At 39.6% G+C, this 25,102-nt stretch overlaps 1 protein-coding gene across 1 annotated transcript in view; it reads left to right on the top strand.

The window, feature by feature from the left end:
* The first annotated feature begins 3,721 nt into the window (after nucleotides 1-3,721).
* Nucleotides 3,722-25,102, top strand: part of ADGRL4 (adhesion G protein-coupled receptor L4) — a 160,057-nt gene continuing 138,676 nt past the window's right edge. The window contains exons 1-2 of the mRNA XM_063427971.1: nucleotides 3,722-3,806; nucleotides 6,802-6,933. Coding sequence (XP_063284041.1) covers nucleotides 3,785-3,806; nucleotides 6,802-6,933 — 154 coding nt within the window. The 5' untranslated portion in view covers nucleotides 3,722-3,784. The remainder of the gene's footprint in view (nucleotides 3,807-6,801; nucleotides 6,934-25,102) is intronic.

Genomic DNA, 25,102 nt, shown 5'->3' with positions numbered 1-25,102 from the left:
TTAATTAAAGGGGGTGAATTAATTAAAGGGGGGTGAATTAATTAAAGGGAGGTGAATTAATTAAAGGGGGGGGTGAATTCATTAAAGGGGGGTGAATTAATTAAAGGGGGTGAATTAATTAAAGGGGGGTGAATTAATTAAAGGGAGGGTGAATTAATTAAAGGGGGGTGAATTAATTAAAGGGAGGGTGAATTAATTAAGGGGGGGGTGAATTAATTAAAGGGGGGTGAATTAATTAAAGGGGGTGAATTAATTAAAGGGGGGTGAATTAATTAAAGGGAGGGTGAATTAATTAAAGGGGGGGGTGAATTCATTAAAGGGGGGTGAATTAATTAAAGGGGGGTGAATTAATTAAAGGGGGGTGAATTAATTAAAGGGAGGGTGAATTAATTAAAGGGGGGTGAATTCATTAAAGGGGGTGAATTAATTAAAGGGGGGTGAATTAATTAAAGGGGGGTGAATTAATTAAAGGGGGGGTGAATTAATTAAAGGAGGGGTGAATTAATTAAAGGGGGGTGAATTAATTAAAGGGGGGTGAATTAATTAAAGGGGGTGAATTAATTAAAGGGGGGGTGGATTAATTAAAGGGGGGTGGATTAATTAAAGGGGTGGTGGATTAATTAAAGGGGTGGTGGATTAATTAGAGGGGTGTTGATTAATTAGAGGGGGTGTGGATTAATTAGAGGGGGTGGATTAATTAGAGGGGGTGGATTAATTAGAGGGGGTGGATTTATTAAAGAGGGTGGATTAATTAAAGAAGGGGGTGGATAAAGGGGGTGGATTACCGTAATTAGAGGGGGGGTGTGGATTAATTAGAGGGGGGTGGATTAATTAGAGGAGGGTGGATTAATTAATGAGGGGGTGGATTAATTAGACAGTACGGTATTTTTATCCCCAGACAAGATGCGTGCAAAGAGAAAGAGCTATTCTGTCGAGTACAAGAAAGGAATCGTGGAGGACTCCCACGGCAAGAACCTGACCACTTTCTGCAAAGAGATGAAGTTAGATCTCCGAATGGTCCGAAAATGGCGAGCAGAGTATAGTAACCTCAGTCAAAAGGTGGACGAGGGAAATGCTAAGAAGCGCAAGTGTGGATCAGGTCGCCAGCCATTATATCTTGAGCTGGAAGATGTCATCTGTGAATGGATTGCTGACAAGAGAGCAAAGGCTTTGGTTGTGTGCAGGGCTGATATTCAAGCATTTGCCCTTGAAATGGCACCACAATTCGACATATCCACAGAAGATTTCAAAGCATCACACCACTGGCTGGATGGCTTCCTTAAGCGATATGAACTGTCTCTAAGAAGATCGACAACATTGTTCAAGCTGGAAGATAATGAAGTTGTTAAACGTGCACTTGCATTCAAGTTCTTCATTGATGGCATAGACTTTTCTAAATACCAACTCTCCAACATGATTGCGATGGATGAAACTGCAGTGTATATGGGCCAAGGATCTCAAACGACAATTGATCAGAGGGGAGCCTCCTCAATCTACGTTCCCTCCACTGGTTATGAAAGTGCACGTGTTACTTGTGTTTTGGCAATTCGTCTGGATGGAACAAAAGCCACACCTCTAATTATCGCAAAGGGCAAGAAAGATAAGATTGAACGCGTTTCAGGCATTTATGTACTTGAAACAGAAAAAGCCTGGTGCACACAAGCAGTTATAAGAAAGTGGATCGATTTAATGCTGCCACTTGTTCTGAGAGGTGGCCAAAGAGGTCTGCTAGTCTGGGATTCAGCCAGCACTCACCGCGCAAAAGACATGAAGAACTTCCTTGCAGAGAGAAGAATAGATCAAGTAATGATTCCTGCAGGAATGACTGCTTATCTCCAAACTCTTGATATTGCAATAAACAAACCATTCAAGGATCATTTGCGCTCGGAAATCAATGAATACACTGAAAATAGATTGGTCAGAAATCAGCGTGGAAACTTTGTGAAGCCTAAACTGCTAGAGGTCGTGACATGGGTGAAGAATTCCTGGGATAAAATCACTGACAGCTGTGTTGCCAAAGCACTACGAGCAGGCTACATGGACAAGAAGTACTCGTTTAAGGAGAACTATATTGCTTTACATGAGAGATTAGGCCCAATGGTTCAAAAGGAAATGGAGATGCAATAAATTCAGGCTGGCAATCAGGGTTTGGAGAGTTATGATGACATTCCAGAAGAAGATGACATGATTGTAATTGAATAAATGTTGTTTATGGTAGGGAGAGCTACTGTACCATATATTGCTGTAAAGGAGAGATTAGGACCAATGGTTCAAAGGAAAATGAAGATGACTGTACCGGTATTTGAAGAAAAGTTGTTTAAATGTTGTTTAAATGTTGTTCAATGTACATACCGGTACCGTAAATAAATAAGCCCTACCCTGAAAATAAGCCCTAGTGTGTTTTTTGTGACTAAAATTAATATAAGACCCGGTCTTATTTTCGGAGAAACACGGTAGTAGTGTAGTGGCTCAATGACATGGGACATATAGGGTTGAAGTTAGATTTAAAATTAGGGTTAGAGTTATTTTTTTATTTTGTGTTTAGTCACCTAAGGAAAAAACATAACATTTTGCGTTTAGTTATCTAGGGGAAAATCATTACATTTTAATTTATGTCTATGGTCAATTTGTACTTCACCCCTAGGGTTATGATAATGGTAAGGAGTGAGAGAGGTTAAATTAGTTTCCTAACTCTAATTTTAGAGCTCTATGTCTATGTCACTGCAGTGAATGCACTAACTACAGTATAATGTAAGTGTGAAGTTTGCTGTACTTACCATCCATGACCTCGTTAGCAGTCCAGCTGATGCCTCGTCATTGGGAGTAATATTGTGGTCTTTCACATTTTTTGCCAGCTTGCGTCAGATTTCTGTGCCCATTAGGAGTGCTAGCATGCATGTCATCACTGGTCGCGACGTGGGGCAGTGAAATCTGATAGAACACCGGCCCTATGTGTGTGAGCTATATCGGTAGCCTGGCGCTTCCAGCTGCCATGGTGCCCTGTGTGGCCACACAACGTGTACACCCCTAAAGCCAGCCCTGAATATATAAATATACTTAGAGTAAAGTTTGTGTATTTGTTTGTTTGGTTTTGTTTTATTTTGTTGTTGTTGCCACATTCCTTCGCCAGGGATTATAAATGGCTAAAGGGCTGACTGACTGATGAATAGATTGATTTTTATCAGCTATAAACCCTACGTGTATTCTAATAAAACCATTTTTTATCGCTACACAAAACAAAGGCACGACACCACCAAAAGGTATATTCACTAAACAGTAAAACAAATATTAAATTACACTATATAGACCAAAGTAGATGAGTTACAGTATTTGTCTAGTTGAGCTACAGTCACAGCTATTTTAGTCTGAACTGTGCAATTCAGTTTTTTTCGGATACCACAATTCACTGTCTATGGAAATAAGCCCTCGATAATCCTGCCTCTATATATTTTTTATTTTTTTAAAGAAACAAAGTTTGTATTTTGACCGTGTGATATATTGTAACAAAAAAAAAAAATGAATAACCATAAATATTGCATATCAGCCATAGCTGCGTACAACTAAACTACGGAAAGCTATTGAGCTAAAAGAAAAGTTATTTTTTTTTTACATAGTATTTTAAGTGAACTCCTTTAAGTTGATGAAAGTATAGGAAACAGGTTCTGGGAAAACAAAGGAACAGGAAGATTTCTAGAGGAAATTGTCTGCGTCACAGAGCTAAGAAATTCTGAACAACTAACATTTTGGACTCTGGAAAGGGTGAAGCTCCAACAAGCCACTTCAAATGAAAAAATACTATTTAATAGGTATGTAAATGTCCTTATTTTTTGTAGTTTTAAATTTTTTTAATGTAACAGAATATTCCCAAGTTTTTTTTCACACAAATATTCATATTTTTTTTTCTGCACTTCGGTTTTTTTTGTTATGTGTTAGCATTATGTGTGTATGCTGATGTGTTCATTTTTCTGCTAAATGGAATTGGAGTTAAAATCACAATAAAAATTATAAATAAAGTAGTAGTAAGAATTATATTATGGTCTAGTCAGTAAGTGTGTGTGTGTGTGTGTGTGTGTGTGTGTACATGTTCAGAGTTATGTGTGCAGTAGAGCAAAGGATGTGATTGTCAGAAAAAAAATCATAGGTGGACAGTGATAAAGGGAAGATGGCAATATGCTAGCAAAATTGTTTCTTGCCTAAAAAATCTCTATACTTTATATAAAAGTCTACTGATATTTGTAAACAAAAGTTAAAAAGCAATAAGCCCCCTTGACAAAAGAAATGCCATAGGATTCATGAAATATTGAAACTGTTCGACAACAAAAATATACCAGAATATGCTTTATTGAAATATAACTCCTTCAGTAATCTAATGAATTGTACTGGCTGTTTTTTTTTGTTAAATATTTTTCGGCATTTCAGTATATTGTTATGTTTTGGCATTATATGTGTGTATGCTGATGTGTTCCCTTTTTTGCCAAATGGGATTGCAGTTAAAATCACAATTTAAAAAAAATAAAGGAATGATGAGGCTTATATTATGGTATAGTGTGTGGCAATTATATTATAGAATACTAGTTTGTATGTGTGTACATGTATAGAGTAATGGCTGCAGTAGAGCAAAGTTTAGGATTGTCAGATAGACCGTAATAACTGAGATACTTAGAAAGAGTTGGCGAGCTGAGCATTTTTATTACTGTAATGCATGACTACTAATACAGCGCTGTGGAATGTGTTGGTGCTTTATAAATAATAATAATAAAAAAAAAGTGTTGGGTTCTGAAAAGTGGTACAAATAGAGAAGCAATGGAGACACAAACGCAACGTGCCTGCAGGACCCACTGGTTTCCATGGTGACTGCCCCACTTTTAGTTCTTTAGAGAATTTTTCAGAACACAGCACTTTTTATACCAATAGGATTTTTCACTAAGGTGAGAATTTAAGATGAATTCAAACTGAATTTCAAAATGTAAGGTCAAAATAGCTGAACTGTGGTTTAAGTTTGTTTAGTCTGGCGTTAAATTTGAAATTAAATTTGAATTCTCACTGTATTGAATAACCCTGATAATCCCCAAAGTTTCATCATAGACAGGTGTTTATATTTAGTCTAATTGGATTTCTAACCTGTCAAATAAGTTGTGCTCCAATTTGCTGGGGTCATAGTGTATACCTGTTGGTCATTTCAACAGCAGCCTATAAATGTATGTTCAGGTGCCTGCGCTTCTCTTTGGATACTTTTTATGTAAACGAAGGTTTTGAATAAGCTTTGGGTTTTAGTACCCACCAGGTGCCACAGGTGATTTACTATGGAACGCTAAGAAAATACAAAATTGTGGAATGTTCCTAAGTATTAATACAGAGAAATAAGGTCCCATGAAAGTGATACCAGTATGTGGATTACCGTATATACTCGAGTATAAGCTGAGTTTTTCAGCACATTTTTTGTGCTGAAAAACCCCAACTCGGCTTATACTCGAGTCAATTTACATTGCCATAATACAGACAGGGGGGCTGGCAGAGAGCTCTTACCTCTCCTGCAGCTCCTGTCAGCTCCCTTCTCCTCCGCGCCAGTCCAGTCAGCACCTCTGTCAGCTCCCAGTGTAAGTCTCGCGAGAGCCGCGGGGTCATAGTGCGGCTCTCGCGAGACTTACACTGGGAGCTGACAGGGGAGCTGACCGGACCGGCGCGGAGGAGGAGGGAGCTGACAGGAGCTGCAGGAGAGGTAAGTGCTTCCTGCCAGCCCCCTCCACTGAACTGCCAATGCCACTGCCAATGCCACTGGACCACCAGGGAGTGAGAGCCCCCCTCCCTGCCATGTATCAAGCAGGGAGGGGGGACGAAAAAATAAAAATAATAAAATATTAAAAATAATAATAAAATACAAAATTAATAAATAATATAACAAAAAAAAATTAAAATAATAATAAAAAAATGCCCACCCCCCACCAAGGCTCTGCAACACATACACAAACCCACACTGCATCACACACACTCACACTGCATTCATACACACACACTGCATCACATACACTTACACTGCACTCATAAACACACACTGCACTCATAAACACACACTGCACTCATACACACACACACTGCACTCATACACACAAATACTGCACTCATACACACACACTGCACTCATACACACTGCACTCATACACACACACTGCACTCATACACACACACTGCACTCATACACACACACTGCACTCATACACACTGCACTCATACACACACACACTGCACTCATACACACACATACTGCACTCATACACACACTGCACTCATACACACACAGTGCACTCATATACACACACACTGCACTCATACACACACTGCATTCATTATATACACACACACACACTGCATTCATACACACACTGCATTCATACACACTGCATTCATACACACGCTGCACTCATATACACACACTGCATTCATACACACACACTGCATTCATTATATACACACACACTGTAAATAAATATTCAATTAATATAATTTTTTTAGGATCTAATTTTATTTAGACATTTACCAGCAGCTGCTGCATAAGACCCTAGTCTTATACTCGAGTCAATAAGCTTTCCCAGTTTTTTGGGGTAAAATTAGGGTCCTCGGCTTATATTCGGGTCAGCTTATACTCGAGTATATAATCTTGGAAAAGGACATATTAAGCATTTAAAGATCTGGAAATTCTATATATTATGCATGATAGGTATGTTTGTGCATTTTATAGCGATAAAATAGCTGTAACTTATTTTGAATAATAATAGTCACTTTCTGTGTTTTTTTTTCCCCCAGTGTTTCTATTTGCGTTTATTAAACAGGGACACCAGCAGTGCACACAGAAATGCCATGAAGATGCTCAATGCAAAACAGGAGATTGTCACTGCCTTCATGGCTACACCGGAGATGGCATTAGGTTCTGTGAAGGTACAGTAAGAATTAGTGTTTTATTTATTTTAACCAGTCAGGTGATAATAACATTGCATCACAGTTGTGATACCAGAAGCAACCCCTAAATAATGTGGGCCCTGATGGCTCCTTAACCTGTTACCACGTTAAAAACACTGAAGTACAAACATTATAAAGTTATATAATAACATAAAAAGTGAAGTATCTAAATCTGATTACTTTTTTTCTATGTTCTATATACTTTTTTATACGTTCTGTCGGAATATCTGCTTCACTGTCAAATTCCTCAGTAGTTTACTTTTTTGAAAAAAAAAAACGATATATATATATATATATATATATATATATATACTCCGATAATTACAGTGACTGAGAATAATTTCTAAGTCTGCTTCAGGATAAAGGAAAGAAGGATATTTTACATTGTATGTTGACACGAGAGAGAGAGAGCAGCCATGTCAGGATAGCCTCGCGAACGAGACAGTAGTGACAATATGCAGGATGAGAAGAAAAATGATGAGAAAAAAGAATCTGCCAGACTAAAGGGAGAAAGGAAGGTAGGATCAAAAAGCCAGCAAATAATCCTATTTTTCAAGGGAGTAAGGAAAGATGTCAGTTTGTTCTTTCTATGGGAACATGGTGTCTTGCAACCTTGGACAGCGAAAAGCAATTGCTTGAAAATATCTATGTTTCAATAACTATGCCATACATGATACAATTGCATCAACACAAGTAAAGTGTTGGCGACAGGTAATAGTATCAACAATAAATCTAAATGACCACTATGCGAGTCATCTAAGTGGCACTTTGAGATCCTCTGTAGCAGATAATTGCTTGGAAACAACATCACAAACGATTGAATTATTGCTATGATATAAATGCAGTATAGAAATAACAAATAAATAAAAAACAAAAAAAGTAAAATCTTATCTTAAAGACAAGGCTTGCCATCCTGACACATTCGGGGTTAAATATAAGTATTTTTGTATCGAAGTTTGAAAAGTGAAACTCGATAGAAAGGTCTACCTTTAAAACTTTGCCCTAGAAACGATTTTATTTTATTTTTTTCTTCTGAAAAACTATTATTGTATCAGAAAAGAATATAAATGTTTTTTTTGGGGGGGGAGAAAAAATGAATTTTGGAACAACATGCTTTCTTGAGATTCTCTCTTTCTCAGGTCTGAAATATTTCTGAGCAAAACAACACATTTAATTTAAAGAGGAGTGATTAAATAGGGGTTAAAGTGAGAGAAAAAAAAATCTGCATCATTCTTTAAGAGTGTCATACATACTCTGTATAAGGATTCAAGATTGAGACATTATTAGAATGGGGGAAGTTAAAATTTTTTGTCACATTCAAGTATCCATAAAATGCATGGAAGCATATATACATACACATAAATAAACACATTCATATAAAAATATAAATACACACGTATGCACGTACCTGTAAATGCATACATCCATACACAGGAATACACCAATATGTACACATACATAATTATATATTATTATTATTATTATTATTATTGGTATTTATATAGCGCACAAAATATTCCGTAGAGCCTAATATACTTATGTGCACACATACATATACATAAATATGTTTCCATACACATACATACAGGTGAAAATTAGAATATCGTGCAAAAGTTCATTTCATATTGCATGTAATATTCTAATTTACTGAGATTGTGGATTTGGGGTTTTCATGAGCTGTAAGCCATAATCATTGCACTTATGACAAATCACGGCTTGAACTATCTTGTTTGCATGTAATGCATCTATCTCATATATTAGTTTCCCCTTTTATGTTGCATTACTGAAATAAATTAACTTTTGCACGATATTCAAATTTTTCGAGTATCACCTGTATATGTTAAATATATCAATATATGCATGCACATATCACTATATTTATATCTATACATGCATATCTATACAAATACACACACATACTTATACATATATACATACACATATAGATATACTACACACAAGCACATATACACCTGTATGCATCTAAGTATAAGAAATCATAAATATACACATGTTGACATATATGTAAATATAAAAAAATTGAGTATGGGCATAACAATGCATTTACTTACGTGAAAAGTGTACAGAAGGATAAGCGCTTAAAAACTTAAATAAATATATACTTTCCTGTACACAATTAGTAAGCTTTCAGAGAGTTTAAGACTTTGACAATAAAGAGATCAATAAGTGCAATGATTGATTGGCCGGTATGAGAGACATTCCTGACAGTCTTTCAGTCTAATTGAAGAGATTTAAAGATAATATGTAAGGGGTTAGTGCAGATCACGGAACATTTGCTATTGGAATTGAAAATGTGTGCAGTACTCATGACAGCAGCTTAATACACGGATACATGTTAAAAGGTACAATCTCACTTTTACCTAATGTGTGCGTTCTAGAAAGGTTCTGAATTAAACTCGGGAAAAAGATAGAATGAATTTAAAGGTAGAGCGAGCCGGCTGGCTGGTGTATCAAAAATGCAGGGGATATGATTGCTAACTGGGTGAAGGTAAACACAACAAATACAACATCAGGTAAAAGCAGGGCAGGGTAATTGATTCACCACTTGTCACCTAACGTTGTCATCTTACACTTCATCCCTTATTTAAATGGAACCTACAGTTCCAAAAATGGTAATTATTATTGTCATTTTTGGGCCATAAGCTTCCTTTTCTCCACGTCAGCACTGTCCACTTTCCTTTCCTCAGTAAAGTTCATGTTTGAAAAAAAAATTACTCACTTCTTTTTCAGCCCTGGGATTCCTTTACTGCAGCCAATAGCTCTGCCGATCATCAAAGCTGCCATCACACGTGATCTACTCCAATCCACTGCTTCTCATAGAGGGGCAATGGATTGGAACTAGGCATGCACGGCGAACCACTGTGCTACTCCAATAATGCTGCTTTCATTCGATTTTGAAGAAGGAAGCGTCTCTAGTAGCTGTCAGGAAGACAGCCACAAGAGGCATGTTTAACACTGCAATGTAGGCATGACAGGACCACTGCACCCAGACCACTACATTGAGATGAAGTGGTCTGACTGACTGTAAAGGTCCTTTAAGAATTGTGATCCAAGCCTCGATCAGATGGTGTGCTGTGTCGATTAAAATCCATTGTTAGCACAGCCATCATGTGTAGATGTTTGTTTGCGTCAGCTGCCCCTAGTAAGGGTAAGATAATTTCATCAGATAAACCTCTATAAGACTGTCCATACCCAACTTGGATTTTCGTGTTTATAAAAATTGGGACGTCTTGTTTTCTAGAATCTTTATATTTCATGCAAACTCTTGGATAAGACACGGCTCATCATACTCAAATTGTATTTCCAGTTTAAAACTTACTTGGAACAAAATAGCCTCAGGCGATGCAAAATATCTGGAAAACCTCCAACCAAATGTTTCATCAGAGACGTGAAAAATTAGCCATTCAGGTGCTCATTTAAACCATCTCAGCAAGTGGTTGCAGGTGGGTTCCTGCAGGATTTGATTATTGTATTTACTCTGCTTCTGGTCTGTTAGGGACATTAGGGTTAGATATTCACCTGCAACAGACCGCTGAATTCTCTAAATACACCTGTACAGCTCATTAGCTATGCCTCTGATTAACACAGTAAAACACCAGTTGCAAAGACTTGCAGGCACACTGCCAGTTAGTCCTTTAAAATGTGCTTCCTTAAAAAACAACAATTTCAATGTCATCAATGTTATATTTCATCAATGTGTTTGATAATAAACTCTACAAAGTCAAGTTTGTTAAGTCCTAGAAAATGTGCAAGGGATATTTCAGGAGTTTTGCTGTCTATAGAGACCAAGAAATCATTTTAGGTAGAATGTTGAGGATTAATTGGCAAGGAAATAACATTACAGTGAAGATATTGTTCCACATCTGTTCAATTTTAGACACGAGAAGACCAGACAGATTTAAGGTTACTTCATATAGAGATAGAAAGGTTTTTATCATCTTGTAAAATATTAAAGGCCAAAGCATTGAACTTTAATTGTACAGGCGCTTTGCTGTGGCTATGTAGTAGTTTTTGTTGAATGTGCTGTAAAAATACTGTTGCTACGATACAGTTATGATATTTTGGTGCTATGTATTTTATTACATTGATCATTAAAATAAGACTTTAACATGCATATCATCCCTAATTTGTGTTTGTTAAAGTACAAATTTCAGATTTATTTTGGCTCTTTGCATATTAAGGGATCACTATAGGTTCAGGAACACAAACATGTATTGATGACCCTATAGTGTTAAAACTACCATTTAGGTGGCCTGCCCCTCCCAACCTTAGCCCTCTTTTAGCTCCCTTAAAAAGGGTTAAAACTTACCTTATTTACAGTGCCGTGCAGGCCCAACAGCACAGGTATCGCCCCCGATTTGCCTCCTTGGCTGACATTATCAGCATTCATAACCTCAGCCAATCCAATGCTTGACCATAGGGAAATGCCAGCCTGGCCAATCAGCATCTCCTCATGAATCAATGCATCTCTATGAGGAAAGTTCAGTGTCTGCATGCAGAGCGTGCAGACGTTGAACGGCAATGCTACACACTGTGCAGCACTGCCCCAGGAAGCACCTCCAGTGGCCATCTGAGGAGTGGTCACTGAAGGTGTCCCTAGGCTTTAATGTAAACATTGCCTTTTATCTGAGTGTTGACATGAAAATGCCTGAAGGGAATGACTTTACTCACCAGAACATCTAGAATGAACTGTCTTTGTTCTGGTAGATACAGTGTCCTTTTAATCCTCACCTTTCCACATCTGTAACATCTTCTCTGTTTGTTTAATCACAGCTATGACAAATGTGCTTTAATCTCACATTTACTTTATTGCAAATGGACTTCCTATCAAAATGTTTATATATGCATGGTCTTTGTAACTGCTGCATGTATTGTATATGAACTATTGCACTACAACTTATAAAGCTCTGTCAGTGGTGTCCCACAGTAAGCAGTCAAAAACATTTTTGAAAAATTTACACCGTACCTTGGTCTTTCAAGTGAACTTATGTGACATCCTGCAATATGTCTATCTGGCATTGCTCTTTATTTGAGTGGCATAAGATTTTTTTCAGACTCTTTCCCTTGACATCCAAAATATATTTATGCTCCGAAGCCAGTGCTGGCCAGGCCCCCCTTCCAAGGTATGCAGAATAAATAACGGTTCAGGCACTCCGGGATAACAAAAATAAAAACTTTATTGGGGCAAAAGCAGCAATGTTTTGACCATACTGGGTCTTTATCATGCTGAGCTTGCTGAAAACTTGGTAAGGTTGAAACTTTGCTGCTTTTGCCCCAATAAAGCTGCAATTTTTGTTATCCCGGAGTGCCTGAACTGTTATCTATTCTTCTATAACTTCACATATGGCTTCTTACTGGTAACGGAACTTTGCAATTGTTATTTTGATTACTTAAAATATGGTATGTGTTATTTTGGCAATGGTTTGTACATAACAGTTTACATTTATGATTGTGATTAGGATTATTTCGGTCATAAATATTGAGGAACAAATGTAGCTCTGGGGGAGTCTAACAGTGGAGTAATTACCAAGGAAACTAGTTTAATATCATTGCTGATTTTTTTCCTATTTCATACATTGCTCCCGATCTCTCTTGATAAATGTAGCCTTCTGTTTTATGAATTAACTCATGCACAGAATTAACCACTTAAGTAGAGCAAAGAATTAAAAAGAGAATCTGAGGCCAAGTCACTGAACTGGGAACGTTCTCCATCTCAATTCTTTACCCCTTGGTTCTTTCTATCCAAAATACACAATCCCCTAATCAAAACGGCACCATTCCCACTTTATTAAATACCCATATCAGTTAACCGGAAACAAAATATGTGACTCTATGTGAGTATGTCAGGAGTGTAGAATGTAAATAATGATCTACACACTGTGCTTCTAGATTGAATCCAAATGTACAGATCAAAAGAAAAAATATTAAAAAGCGTTTGATTTCTCTTTGTCGACAACCGTTTTTTTTTTTGTTTTTTTTTTTTTAAACTACGGTCCATGTTTATACAAGATTTTATTTTAGTGGTTTCAATTCTCAAAGATTTATTTTTGTAATATTATTTTTAAAGTATAATCATCCAGTGTGCTTTCAAATAGAAGCTTATTTTGCTAAAAATTACTTTTTTAATTGCATATTTTTACAGCACTTAAAAATACAGCATTTAAAAAAAAAAAAAAATACTTGGCAAGCTTACATTGAGCCTCTTCCAAGCTGGTTAACAATGTAACTGTGTATTGTTGGCTTCCTGCTAAATAACCTTTAATTTTTCCATCACCTACTGGGCATTTCATGGGAGTTTCTACTGTTCCTGAGTGTTCTCAGAAACTATTTACTTTTGGACCCTTCTCTAATGACTAGATCTGACCTAAGGTTAATGAATGGTATCATAACTGCTATTGTGTTGTATAGTATGATAACATACGATGGAAAAGATATTGGTAAACACAATGTGAATTAAACGCATAGATTAAGTAGAACAGGATGCACTGTCATTGTGCTATACTGCTTAATATATTGATGCTCAGATAACATACACAGGGCAGGATGTACATTCCATGTGCAATGTGACTTAATATATTGATGCACACATAATTCCTTATGTGCCGGGCTACGTATTAATACAGAGAGATATAATATGTAGGGCAAAAGGAAGCCTTTCGGTCACGATAACATCTTCATCTAAATTATGTTGTTATGGTGTAAGGAGGCCCCGGGATGCACTTTTACCATAAAGGGTTAAACCAGTAATACATGTGGATTGCATACATTTTTAGCGTAGTCATAATTCTAAGCAAGCATTTTCTATGTATGTAATCCATAGGAAATGTTTGCTTAGAATTATGACTACACTGCTCCTATAAAACACTACTCTTATAGCAAGGAATATGCATGGCAAATGGTGTCGGCCACAGGCTCATTGATTATTGAACTGCCAGCAAACTTAGTTATTCCACTGCAGCTACTGCACTCCAGGTATCAGACAGTTCCGTCTATTAGTTGTCTATCAGTTCATGCCCTAGCCTTGCTTTCTTCATTCAAGGAGTTTGTCTCCCCAGAGACGACTCAGAGACACTTATCTTCTTCTTCTTCCTGTATTGACAAGTCACAACCTTAAGCTGTGATAACAAAACAAGAGACGACAACAACAACAACAAGAAAAAACACTGGACATAGTGGCTGGCTCCGCAGCACTTTTTATGAATCTGTAAACAGTTCTGCTGCCCAGATCCTAACGGGGGGGTCATGCCAGTCTGAATGGCTGCCCTTCAGGACCACCACATTCATGTGTGCCCATGTACAGAGCAAGGGTATTACGATGTACTCGCAGTGCAGGCATTATGGACTTTAATCTGGTGCTCCAGGGGAGGAGCATCTGAGAAGAATCCCAGGAAGGTGAGGCAGAGATCCAAATTCATTCTAGTTTCCCTTTCTTTTTTATCATGTTCTTTTTAGTTGTTTTTTTTGTACCATTCTTAACGCATCTTTGCCTTTACCTTGAGTGTTATAATTATGCTGTTTTGGTCCATGTGTTGTGACTGGACTTTTTTTTGTATACAATACTTACATTTCTCAGCAAACATTCACTTGAAAAATAGCCTGGAAAATTCTACCAAACACATTTGTTAAATTATTGGTCAAACTATGGCATCATTCAGGAGGATGTCTGAATACATCAATAATGTACAATGTAACCCGTTGGGTATGTAGAAGATTTTTAATGCTCTGTGCACTTTGATAGTTACTGGAAGGGTTAAGAATGAATCTAGTACTTGGACATTTCTGAAAATCTATACTTTTTGTGTTGATCTTCAGTAATGTTTTTCTTTTTTTGTCATTGTTACACATATGTAAAGGTCAGAAAATAATTATTAAACTAATTCCTGCGGGAACAATGACATTTAGCAGGTTTATGATTTTTAATAACCTACTTTTTGTTCCCCTATGCTTTTTTTATCTTTTTTTTTTTTACTCCATATGCAAGAAAAAAAAATCTGTCTTGCTTTTGAGGAGTATATTGATATATAAAAAGCATAATGAAACTGGTTATCATTTCTCTTTATTCCAAATGATTAATTCCTGGTCGATGTTCAAAATAACTAAACACAGCTGGCATTTAGATTTGTCATTGGCATCCAACCAGTACGCCTGATCCAAATATTATTAAACTCAATGGGCTTTTAAAGGTAAAATGCTACTGTATAAAAGTCAGGCAAGCATGTCTGAAAGGACACAACAGGAGGCTTCTTAAACTATCATCGTGCAAGAGAGCTGTTTAGAGCCTTACAATAGGCATTGCTGTGGGGGTCTTTGAGGGCTGAAACTCCAGATGTGTGACTGTTTAGCCCTGGGTCTGTACAGATGGTGAAGGGGGCAGGATGATATTAATATTCTATAATTTAAAAGTTTCTTCGGGAAGCTCCTTCTCAACACAGGTGCACAATACAAAAAGAAAGATCACAAGTACAGTGTTCAGCGAGGTTACTAAGAGGGTAGTGCCCCCAGGTGACTTTTGGGAGGTTGTGCTGGGGAACAGAAGTTTGCTGCATGATGGGACTGCATTGAATGCTAGATTTGGCAGAAGATGATTGTTTCCGACTGTAATTTACTCCAAAGAGCGTAAGCAGCACACTGTACATGGGTAGAGAGGAGGGAAGATAATATATAGAGTCAGGGATATGTCATGAAATATCCTCACATCTTTGCCACCATTGGGGTTTTGCTTTGGGATGAAGGACCCAGGTCTTTCTAGAATCTTGCAATCGGCTTGCAGCAGACAGGACAAGAAGCTGAAGGTAAAAAAAAATATATATATATATATATATATATATATATATATATAGCTTATGCTTTTTATAGCAATGAGCATTTTCAGTTCCTGGCACTTAACCTGCAAGAAGCCTTGTCAGTGTCGTACTCTTACACATGCACATAAGTCCAACATTGGGTTTCATGGTGGATTCCACAAGACCAAGGTATCCTCCATAGACTAATACTCATGATGCCTGAGAAGTTGCCTGTTTCCCTCAACTGTCACTACTGACAACTGTGGGAATTGTCCAAACCTGACAGTGGAAGCCCTGCTTTTTGTCTACTTTTGAAAATGTTTGACCTTAAGACAAAGCAGTTCCTCTTGTGATCGTATGTATTGCGTCAGAATTTTCAGTGGAATTCCAAAGCGGTCAATATGAGTATTTCATGAAGGTTTTATCTCCATGAAATACTTGCAAAGTGACAGAGTGGAAACAGAGCCACTTTAATTATCAAAGTTAGAAGATCTTGAAATCACATCAAAACCCTTAGAACAAGACTTGTTTGAAGGGTACAGGGGGACGTGTAACACACATTATTATAGTGGTTCTTGACCTTTTTTGATAAGGGCTCGAATTATAAAATTAAATTTTTGACCAATTTTTCTAGAGGAGCATTAGTAACCAGCATATTATAGCTGTTTATACATTTGTGTGAGTGTAAATAAATACATAAATATAGATATATGAATGTGAGTATGAATATGCATGTATGTGTTGGTATACTAATATTAGTAGACATATATGAATGTGAGTGTATGTTCATATAAATATGAGCATGTGAATGAATATTTTTTTGTGTGTTTATATGATTGTTGGTGTATGTGGGTATGTGTGTGTATATAAATGTGAGTGTGCGTGTTTTTAGATCCCCTAACAAAAGGAATCAAAGAACAAAACAAAAGGATGTTAGGGGGTGCTCATATACATTTACGCCGGGGTGCCAGACAACCTAGGTACGCCTCTGATGAGAATAATTGTGTGATAATATCATAATGCATGATTGCTTGCATCCATTAAAGGGACGCTATGGGCACCCAGAACTCTTCACCTCATTGTAGTGGTCTGGATGCAGTGCCCATGTCCCCATTAGCCCTGTAATGTAAAACTGCAATGTTCACATTGCAGTGCTAAGACTGCCTCTAGTGGCTGTCTACCAGACAACCACTAGAGGTGCTTCCTGCTTTCAAACTCAGTGAAACAGCACTGGACATCCTCACGCTTTACATGAGGACATCCAGCGCCAAGCAAAACCCCAAAAGAAAGCATTGACGCAATTCTTCTCTATGGCGAAGGCCTAATGTGCGCACAGAAATTGCCGCTGAGCTGGCGTTAAAGGACGTAGAGAGGGGGCCAGCACCGTGGGACTTTGGTTCTGGAATATGGGTTGCGCAGAGGAAACCTTTACAGTTTTGTGTTAATAATATTATAGTGTTCCTTTAAAGAATAAAAAAGAAGCCAATATTCAATTTGTCATTCCCACTGTCCTACTAGTAAAAGACATTGGTCAAAGATTCATACATATTCATACTAGCTCTGCACTGACATAGTTAATGGAAGAGTAGGTTATTACAGTTTCGTGTCCTACATGATTAGGGAAGAAACTGGGAACTAGCTTGATAATTTATTTTACTTTTTTGAATGCATTATGTTTGTGGCTCCAAAATGAGGAAAGCAGACATTTTAAAGAAATCATACTTATTAAGGATTACTGTCCACATGTATTAATTCCAGAGCATTTCTCAGAAGAGCCATCAGTTTTAAAGCCTGGCCAACCTACCGCAGACCAGGAAATATTTATTTTATTAACTGTCCAATGAATGTTAGAACAAAAGTACATAATGTGGGAAATATTAATGCATGATTAACAGCTGTTATTAATTACAGATAGCATTTGCATGAATGCATTAGATATACACATGAAAACCAACTACTTGTGGTTCTCTAAGGGCTTAGTCTCTACTTTTTTTTTAAAGAATACAAAACGCGCAGAAAGGATTTAATGGGTTGTATGGTACCACTGCGTTTAATTCACTTAACCACAAAATGACTCATTTTTCTGGGCACCAGTAAAGATTTGATGTACGGTATTCTGATGTGACATGTAATTTTCACTTAAAAAAATATTCAGCTTACATGTTCAAATTCCAAAGTTTCTAGGCAATAGTTCATTTAATTAAACAAATTAAAATTCCCGATTCCCAATACACAATGACAGATTTCTTGAAACTTGGCAGAACTTAATAAAAAAAAATTCCAGTTAATGGGCAACAGGCTAGACATGTTTTAATATTTTTCCTAAAGTAAGAAATAACAAAAAAGATAAATATTGTATATTTTATACAAAATATTTGAAATTACCCTATAACATATAGATCATGGACATGATCATTTTAAATTGGATTTCATGTCAGTCATGATAATGGAAAAGCTGTGTAGCGTCTTTGAACAACAACAACTATAGGATGGATTTTAAAATCATGAATGTAAAAATTTTTTTAAAAAATGGCTCGTGTTCATATTCTAAAGTAAAGTGTTTAGTCTACTTTTTGATAACAGGGGAAATGCTTCAGGTATGGAAAAATATTTCTTGCAGACCCCAGGGACAATGTATTTTAAAGGACCATCAAAGCTCCAAACCCACCACAGGAGTACTTTGGAGTAGTCCTACAGTAAAATGTCAAACTTTTCTCCAGCAAAGGTAGAGAAATAAGATAATCTAGGCACTCCGATTCTTTGATGGAAGAAGACAAAGTCTACAATCAGAAATGTCATTTAATTGCCTTTATCATCTTACATAGTCTACACTACACTTAGCAAGCCAAACTATCACAGTGTAAAAAAAATATATAAAAACTGGTGATAAATTATATTGTAAATAGTACTGAAAAATAGGAGTGTTTTATATGTTAGTCTCCTCTATTATGTGCACTACTTGTCTATCAAAATGGTTTTCTGTCAAGAATGTTCAACAATGTAACCTTATGCATGGACTTATGACTCACTAATAGCACTCCTCAAACCAGTCAACCACTTAGATCCAGATCATTATTTTTTTCTTTTATAAATTATATTTCTATTAAGATGTTGCATCAGTGTAACATACAAACCAATAACCATCCTACACAGAGGATCAACAAGTATAGCAAGTGAAAATAAGTACAAGGGTACTAGTAATGAAAGAGAGAGAAGGAGACGTGGCATATTCTATACATTTGCAATGAAGACAATATATTAATGCATTAAATATTAGAGTACAGGTTATGCCTACTGAGGAAAGTGGCCTGTAATATTCTTAGGAGAGTTGGTTTTTTGCCTCACTCAGCTTCAGGGAACCCATATGTTAATATATTTTGTTTGTTTCTGGGGGTATGTGAGGGCTGACGTTGTTTCATATGTATAATTTACTTACAGTTTGTCCCAAATGTCGGCTTTGGTGGAATATACCATACTTTTACAATGTCTTGCTATAAAGGATTTAGTAACTAGAATAAGGTGGGAGGCCAAAGTTCTCTGTTGAAAGGGAATAGCGGTGGGAGGCCTAACCACAGATAAGTCACTACTGTGTAGGCATTCTCTTTTTCTCCCAATTTTTTTTTTTTAATTTGTCAACATTACAATATGACTCGCAGGTCCTAATTTCTTATTCATTAAAGATGGAGTCGCAGGTTCCTAAGTGAAGAAAAATCGTGTTGCATAGTATATCAAAGGAGAAATGCGTAGGTCTCAGGTCACTTAAAGGAGCACTATAATGCCAGGAAAATAAACTTGTTTTCCTGGCACTATAGGGTCATTAGGTCCCCCCCACCCTCTTGGCCCACGTCCCGCTGGGCTGAAGGGGTTAAAACCCATTCAGCCACTTACCTTTCTCCAGAGCCAGGGTCCCTCGGCCCTGGGGAACTCTCCTCCCTCTGCCGACGTCAACTCTGAATGCGCACCAAACCAAATATCTTGTTTTAGGTGGAGTATATTAAACCTATCAAACACACCAAGCACAGCTTAATTCAGAGTCTCCCTGTGTTTGACGTAATTGATCCAGGTAATTAATATAATTAATGTTAATTATTGTAATTAATTTAAATAATCCAGGTAATTACTATGCCCAATGAAATAGAACTGCTAATCTATGAATCAGTGCCCTATAGTCTATCACTCTTTAGACACTGTCTGGGTTTTTAATATGTATGAAAGGGCTACTCCAAGCACCATGACCACTTCACTGATTTCAAGTGGTCATGGTGCTTGGAGTTCTTATGAACAGTTTTTCAGAATGACATACTGTACATCCAGAATAAAAGCCTTTTGCTGCTAGAGGCGTAACTCCACCGCTGGCAAGATCATTATGGTGTCATTAGCTAGCCCTGAATGCTAATGTTGATTCTGTACATATTGGATGTCTGCTGCCAGCATGCATAGAAGTTCAGTTTTTTGCTTGGAATAACCCTTTAATGATTAATATGACAATCACAGGCTACAGTAATGCTGAGAATATGTTGAAACAATCATTGGATGTTCTAAATAGAACATCGCTAGCTGATGTAACGTATTTACTAAATTGTAAAAACAGAAAATAGCATATTAGCTACGTAATGAAAATGTCTAATGCTAATAATAAAACAAAACTACACGTGTAGCAAAAATAATGAGGCGAGAACCAAATAATACTTAGAGCAATTAGCATCACAAACATGCTTGTTCCCAATTTCCCAATTTATATACCTGCAACTTAAGCAAGCATAATCATCATACACTCCATATTCAGTGTGGAATGTCTTGAATGGAATAAATATATAAAATGAATCAAAAAGTTAAGAACAACGATCTATCTGCGCTACAATAATTACTGAGAGGCTGCTTTCTTTCTAACTCCTTGGTGGCAAGACAGCTCAATAGAGATTCTTACTGGAATGCTTTAGCCAAGCATGTACATTAGTGTTGTCGCGAACCCGAAATTTTCGGTTCGCGATAGGCGAACGCGAACTTCCGCAAATGTTCGCGAACCGCCATTGACTTCAATGGGCAGGCGAATTTTAAAACCAACAGGGTCTCTTTCTGGCCACAAAAGTGATGGAAAAGTTGTTTCAAGGGGACTAACACCTGGACTGTGGCATGCCGGAGGGGGATCCATGGCAAAACTCCCATGGAAAATTACACAGTTGATGCAGAGTCTGCTTTTAATCCATAAAGGGCAGAAATCACCTAACATTGACACCTGTCCTCAAAGCCCCTGATACACACTGACACAGAGCAGAATAGAGACTGTTCCCCGTCCTCAGAGACCATGATACACACTGACACAGAGCAGAATAGAGACTGTTACCCCTACATAGGGTCATTTGGCAGATATGGCGGGGTCGTGGGAGGGGGAGGATGACTTCCACCTCTCCCCCTGTTAGATTCCCGTTGTGCTGTGACATCACCCTTATACGCTGTGTAAAGCATACTTTTTAATTTATTTTGCAAATGCTGCATCCTTTCCGACTTGTTGTAATTCGGTTACATTTCCGCCACTTTCTGCTTATACCGGGGACCTAGTAGCGTGGACACCCAGTACAGGTCGTTCTCCTTCAGCCTTTTTATACGAGGGTCCCTCAACAGGGAGGACAGCATGAAAGACCCCATTTGCACAAGGTTGGATGCCGAGCTACTCATTTCCCGTTCCTCCTCCTCACTGATGTCATTGAAGGTATGTTCTTCCCCCCAGCCACGTACAACACCACGGGTACCAGATAGGTGACAACGAGCACCCTGTGATGCCTGTTGTGTTTGGTCTTGCTCCTCCTCCTCCTCCTCAAAGCTACAATCCTCCTCTGACTCCTCTTCCTCACAATCCTTTTCCAGCGTTGCCGCAGGTCCAGCAAGCGATGCTGATAAGGCTGTTTCTGGTGGTGATGGTGACCACAACTCTTCCACTTCCTCTTCACGCTCATCTACAGCCTGATCCAGCACTCTTCGCAGGGCACGCTCCAGGAAGAAAACAAATGGTATGATGTCGCTGATGGTGCCTTCATTGCGACTGACTAGGTTTGTCACCTCCTCAAAAGGACGCATGAGCCTACAGGCATTGCGCATGAGCGTCCAGTAAAGTGGCAAAAAAATTCCCAGCTCCCCAGAGGCTGTCCTAGCACCCCAGTCATACAAATATTCATTAACAGCTTTTTCTTGTTGGAGCAGGCGGTCGAACATTAGGAGTGTTGAATTCCAACGTGTAGGGCTGTCGCAAATCAAGCGCCTCACTGGCATGTTGTTTCGCCGATGGATATCGGCAAAGTGAGCCATGGCCGTGTAGGAACGCCTGAAATGGCCACACACCTTCCTGGTCTGCTTCAGGACGTCCTGTAAGCCTGTGTACTTATGCACAAAGCGTTGTACGATCAGATTACACACATGTGCCATGCACGGCACATGTGTCAACTTGCCCAACTTCAATGCCGCTATCAAATTTTTTCCGTTGTCACACACCACTTTGCCGATATCCAGTTGCTGCGGAGTCAGCCACTTTTCCACCTGTGCGTTCAGGGCGGACAGGAGTGCTTGTCCGGTGTGACTCTCTGCTTTCAAGCAAGTCAAACCCAAGACGGCGTGACACTGCCGTATCCGGGATGTGGAATAGTACCTGGGGAGCTGGGGGGGTGCCGTTGATGTGGAGCAAGACGCAGCAGCACAAGAGGACTCAACCGAGGAGGTTATGGAAGAGGATGGAGTAGGAGGAGTAGAGGAGGTGGCAGCAGGACTGCCTGCAATTCGTGGCGGTGTCACCAACTCCTCTGCAATGCCACGCACTCCTTGCTTGTAAGCTGTCAGCAGGTTTACCCAATGCGCAGTGTAGGTGATATACCTGCCCTGACCATGCTTTGCAGACCAGGTATCAGTGGTCAGATGGACCCTTGCCCCAACACTGTGTGCCAGACATGCCATGACTTCCTTTTGCACAATCGAGTACAAGTTGGGGATTGCCTTTTGTGAAAAGAAATTCCGGCCGGGTACCTTCCACTGCGGTGTCCCAATAGCTACAAATTTTTTGAACGCCTCAGACTCAACCAGATTGTATGGTAAAAGCTGGCGGGCTAATAGTTCGGACAAGCCAGCTGTCAGACGCTGGGCAAGGGGGTGACTTGGTGACATTGGCTTCTTACGCTCAAACATGTCCTTGACAGACACATGACTGTGGGCAGATGAGCGGGAACTGCTCAAGGCGGGAGACGGAGTGGCGGATGGTTGAGAGGGGGCAAGAAGGACAGCAGTGGTTGACGTGGCTGAAGATGCTGGACCAGGAGGAGGATGGCAGCTTAGAGTAGGCATGCTGCTTGTACTCATGTGTTGATCCCATAGGCGTTTGTGATGTGAGATCATGTGCCTACGCAAAGCAGTTGTACCTAGGTGGGTGTTGGACCTCCCACGACTCAGTTTCCTTTGGCACAGGTTGCAAATGGCATCGCTGTTGTCAGAGGCAGACACACAAAAAAATGCCACACTGCTGAGCTCTGCAATGATGGCATTCTGGTGGTGGACACAGCATGCGTTGATTGGCGTGCTGTCGGGCTGACCCCGGGTGCCGATGCATGCTGTCTGACTGTGCCACTAGCTCCTTGCGACGACCCCCCCCTGCTTCCAACTCGTCTCCTCCTTCTCTCTGTCTCCCCATCTGAACTTTCGCCCTGTTCTTCTTCTTGCCGAGCGGGCACCCACGTGACATCCATGGACGCATCGTCATCATCAACCGCTTCGCTTGTATCTGACAACTCAGAAAAGGAAGCAGCAGCGGGTACAACATCATCATCATCACACCGTACCTCTATGTGTTTAATGCTGCCTGCCTGAGACATATCCCTGTTATCTACATCCTCTAGCAATAATGGTTGCGCATCACACATTTCTTCAAACGGGTGTGTGAATAACTCCTCTGACATACCAAGTAAAGCGGCTGTGGTGCTAGTTTTGGTGGTGGTGGCAGGCGGGTGAGTGGTATCTTGAGAGGTGCCTGAAGCTAAGCTGGAGGAGGATGGTGCGTCAAGATTCCGAGCGGAGGCTGTACAAGATTGGGTGTCCTGTGTTAGCCAGTCAACTATGTCCTCAGAACTTTTCAAGTTCAGGGTACGTGGCTTCTGAAAACTGGGCATTATTCTAGGGCAAAAGGGAATCACAGCACCATGACCACGATGGCCCCTGCGGGGTGGCCTGCCTCTGCCTGTCATTTTTTTGGGGATTAGTGGTACTATGCGTGCAAACTACTGTGAGACCAGATATGATTGGCAATGTGAACTGTAACAGTTCTGCAGAGCACACACTGTAGGCCTGACACACCCGCTTGAAGACAAGTAACTGCTATTCAATCTATAACAGTGAAAAACAAATTTTGGTTTTAAAAGCACGCTATAGAGACACCAGATATGATTGGCAATGTGCACTGGAACAGTTCTGGAGAGTACACGCTGAAGGAAGGACTGACAGAGCCGTTGAAGGACACTGACTGGCTGCTATTAGCTTACACTAGAAACCTTTTTTCTTTGTAAAAGCACGCTATAGAGACACCAGATATGATTGGCAATGTGCACTTGAACAGTTCTGCAGAGCACACACTGTAGGCCTGACACACCCGCTTGAAGACAAGTAACTGCTATTCAATCTATAACAGTGAAAAACAAATTTTGGTTTTAAAAGCACGCTATAGAGACACCAGATATGATTGGCAACTGTCAAAGTACGCTGGCAGCAGTGGCGTACATACCAGGGTCGCAGGGGTCGCGGCTGCGACCGGGCCCGGCCCACCAAGGGGCCCGGCCGTCCCTGCGACCCGGTATGTACCAATTGGGCCAGCCTCTTCTCCTGGGGGGCCCAGGAGCCGGCCACCTCCGGGCCCCCCGAGGCTGGCCCTGCTATCACCCCACGGTCGAGCCTGCGGGCGCGCGAGGGAGCACTCTCACCTGAGTGCTTCCTCTTCAGCTCCATCGCGCACCGCACTGATACCGGAGCCGGAAGATGACGTCATCTTCCGGTGCCGGCATCCCTACGCGGCGCGCGAGGGAGCTGAAGAGGAAGCACTCAGGGGAGAGTGCTCCCTCGCGCGCCAGCCTGACCGGCCGCCCAGGAGCCCAGCAGCACCACTGGACCCCAGGGAATCCCCTCAGCACTCAAAAAGGTAAGGAGGCTGGGGGATTAAATAAAAAAAAAAACATGTGTGAGTGTGTTAGTGTGTGAGTGTGAGTGTGTGTGTGTGAGTGTGTTAGTGTGTGAGTGTGTGTGTGTGTGTGTGTGTGTGTGAGTGTGTGTGTGAGTGTTAGTGTTGGTGTGTGTGTTAGAGTGTGTATCTGCTAGTGAGT

Source organism: Pelobates fuscus, chromosome 7 (assembly GCF_036172605.1).
Source record: "Pelobates fuscus isolate aPelFus1 chromosome 7, aPelFus1.pri, whole genome shotgun sequence".
NCBI classification, from domain to species: domain Eukaryota; kingdom Metazoa; phylum Chordata; class Amphibia; order Anura; family Pelobatidae; genus Pelobates; species Pelobates fuscus.
Note: the sequence above shows the minus strand (reverse complement) of the source record. Positions and strands in the feature narration are given on the sequence as shown.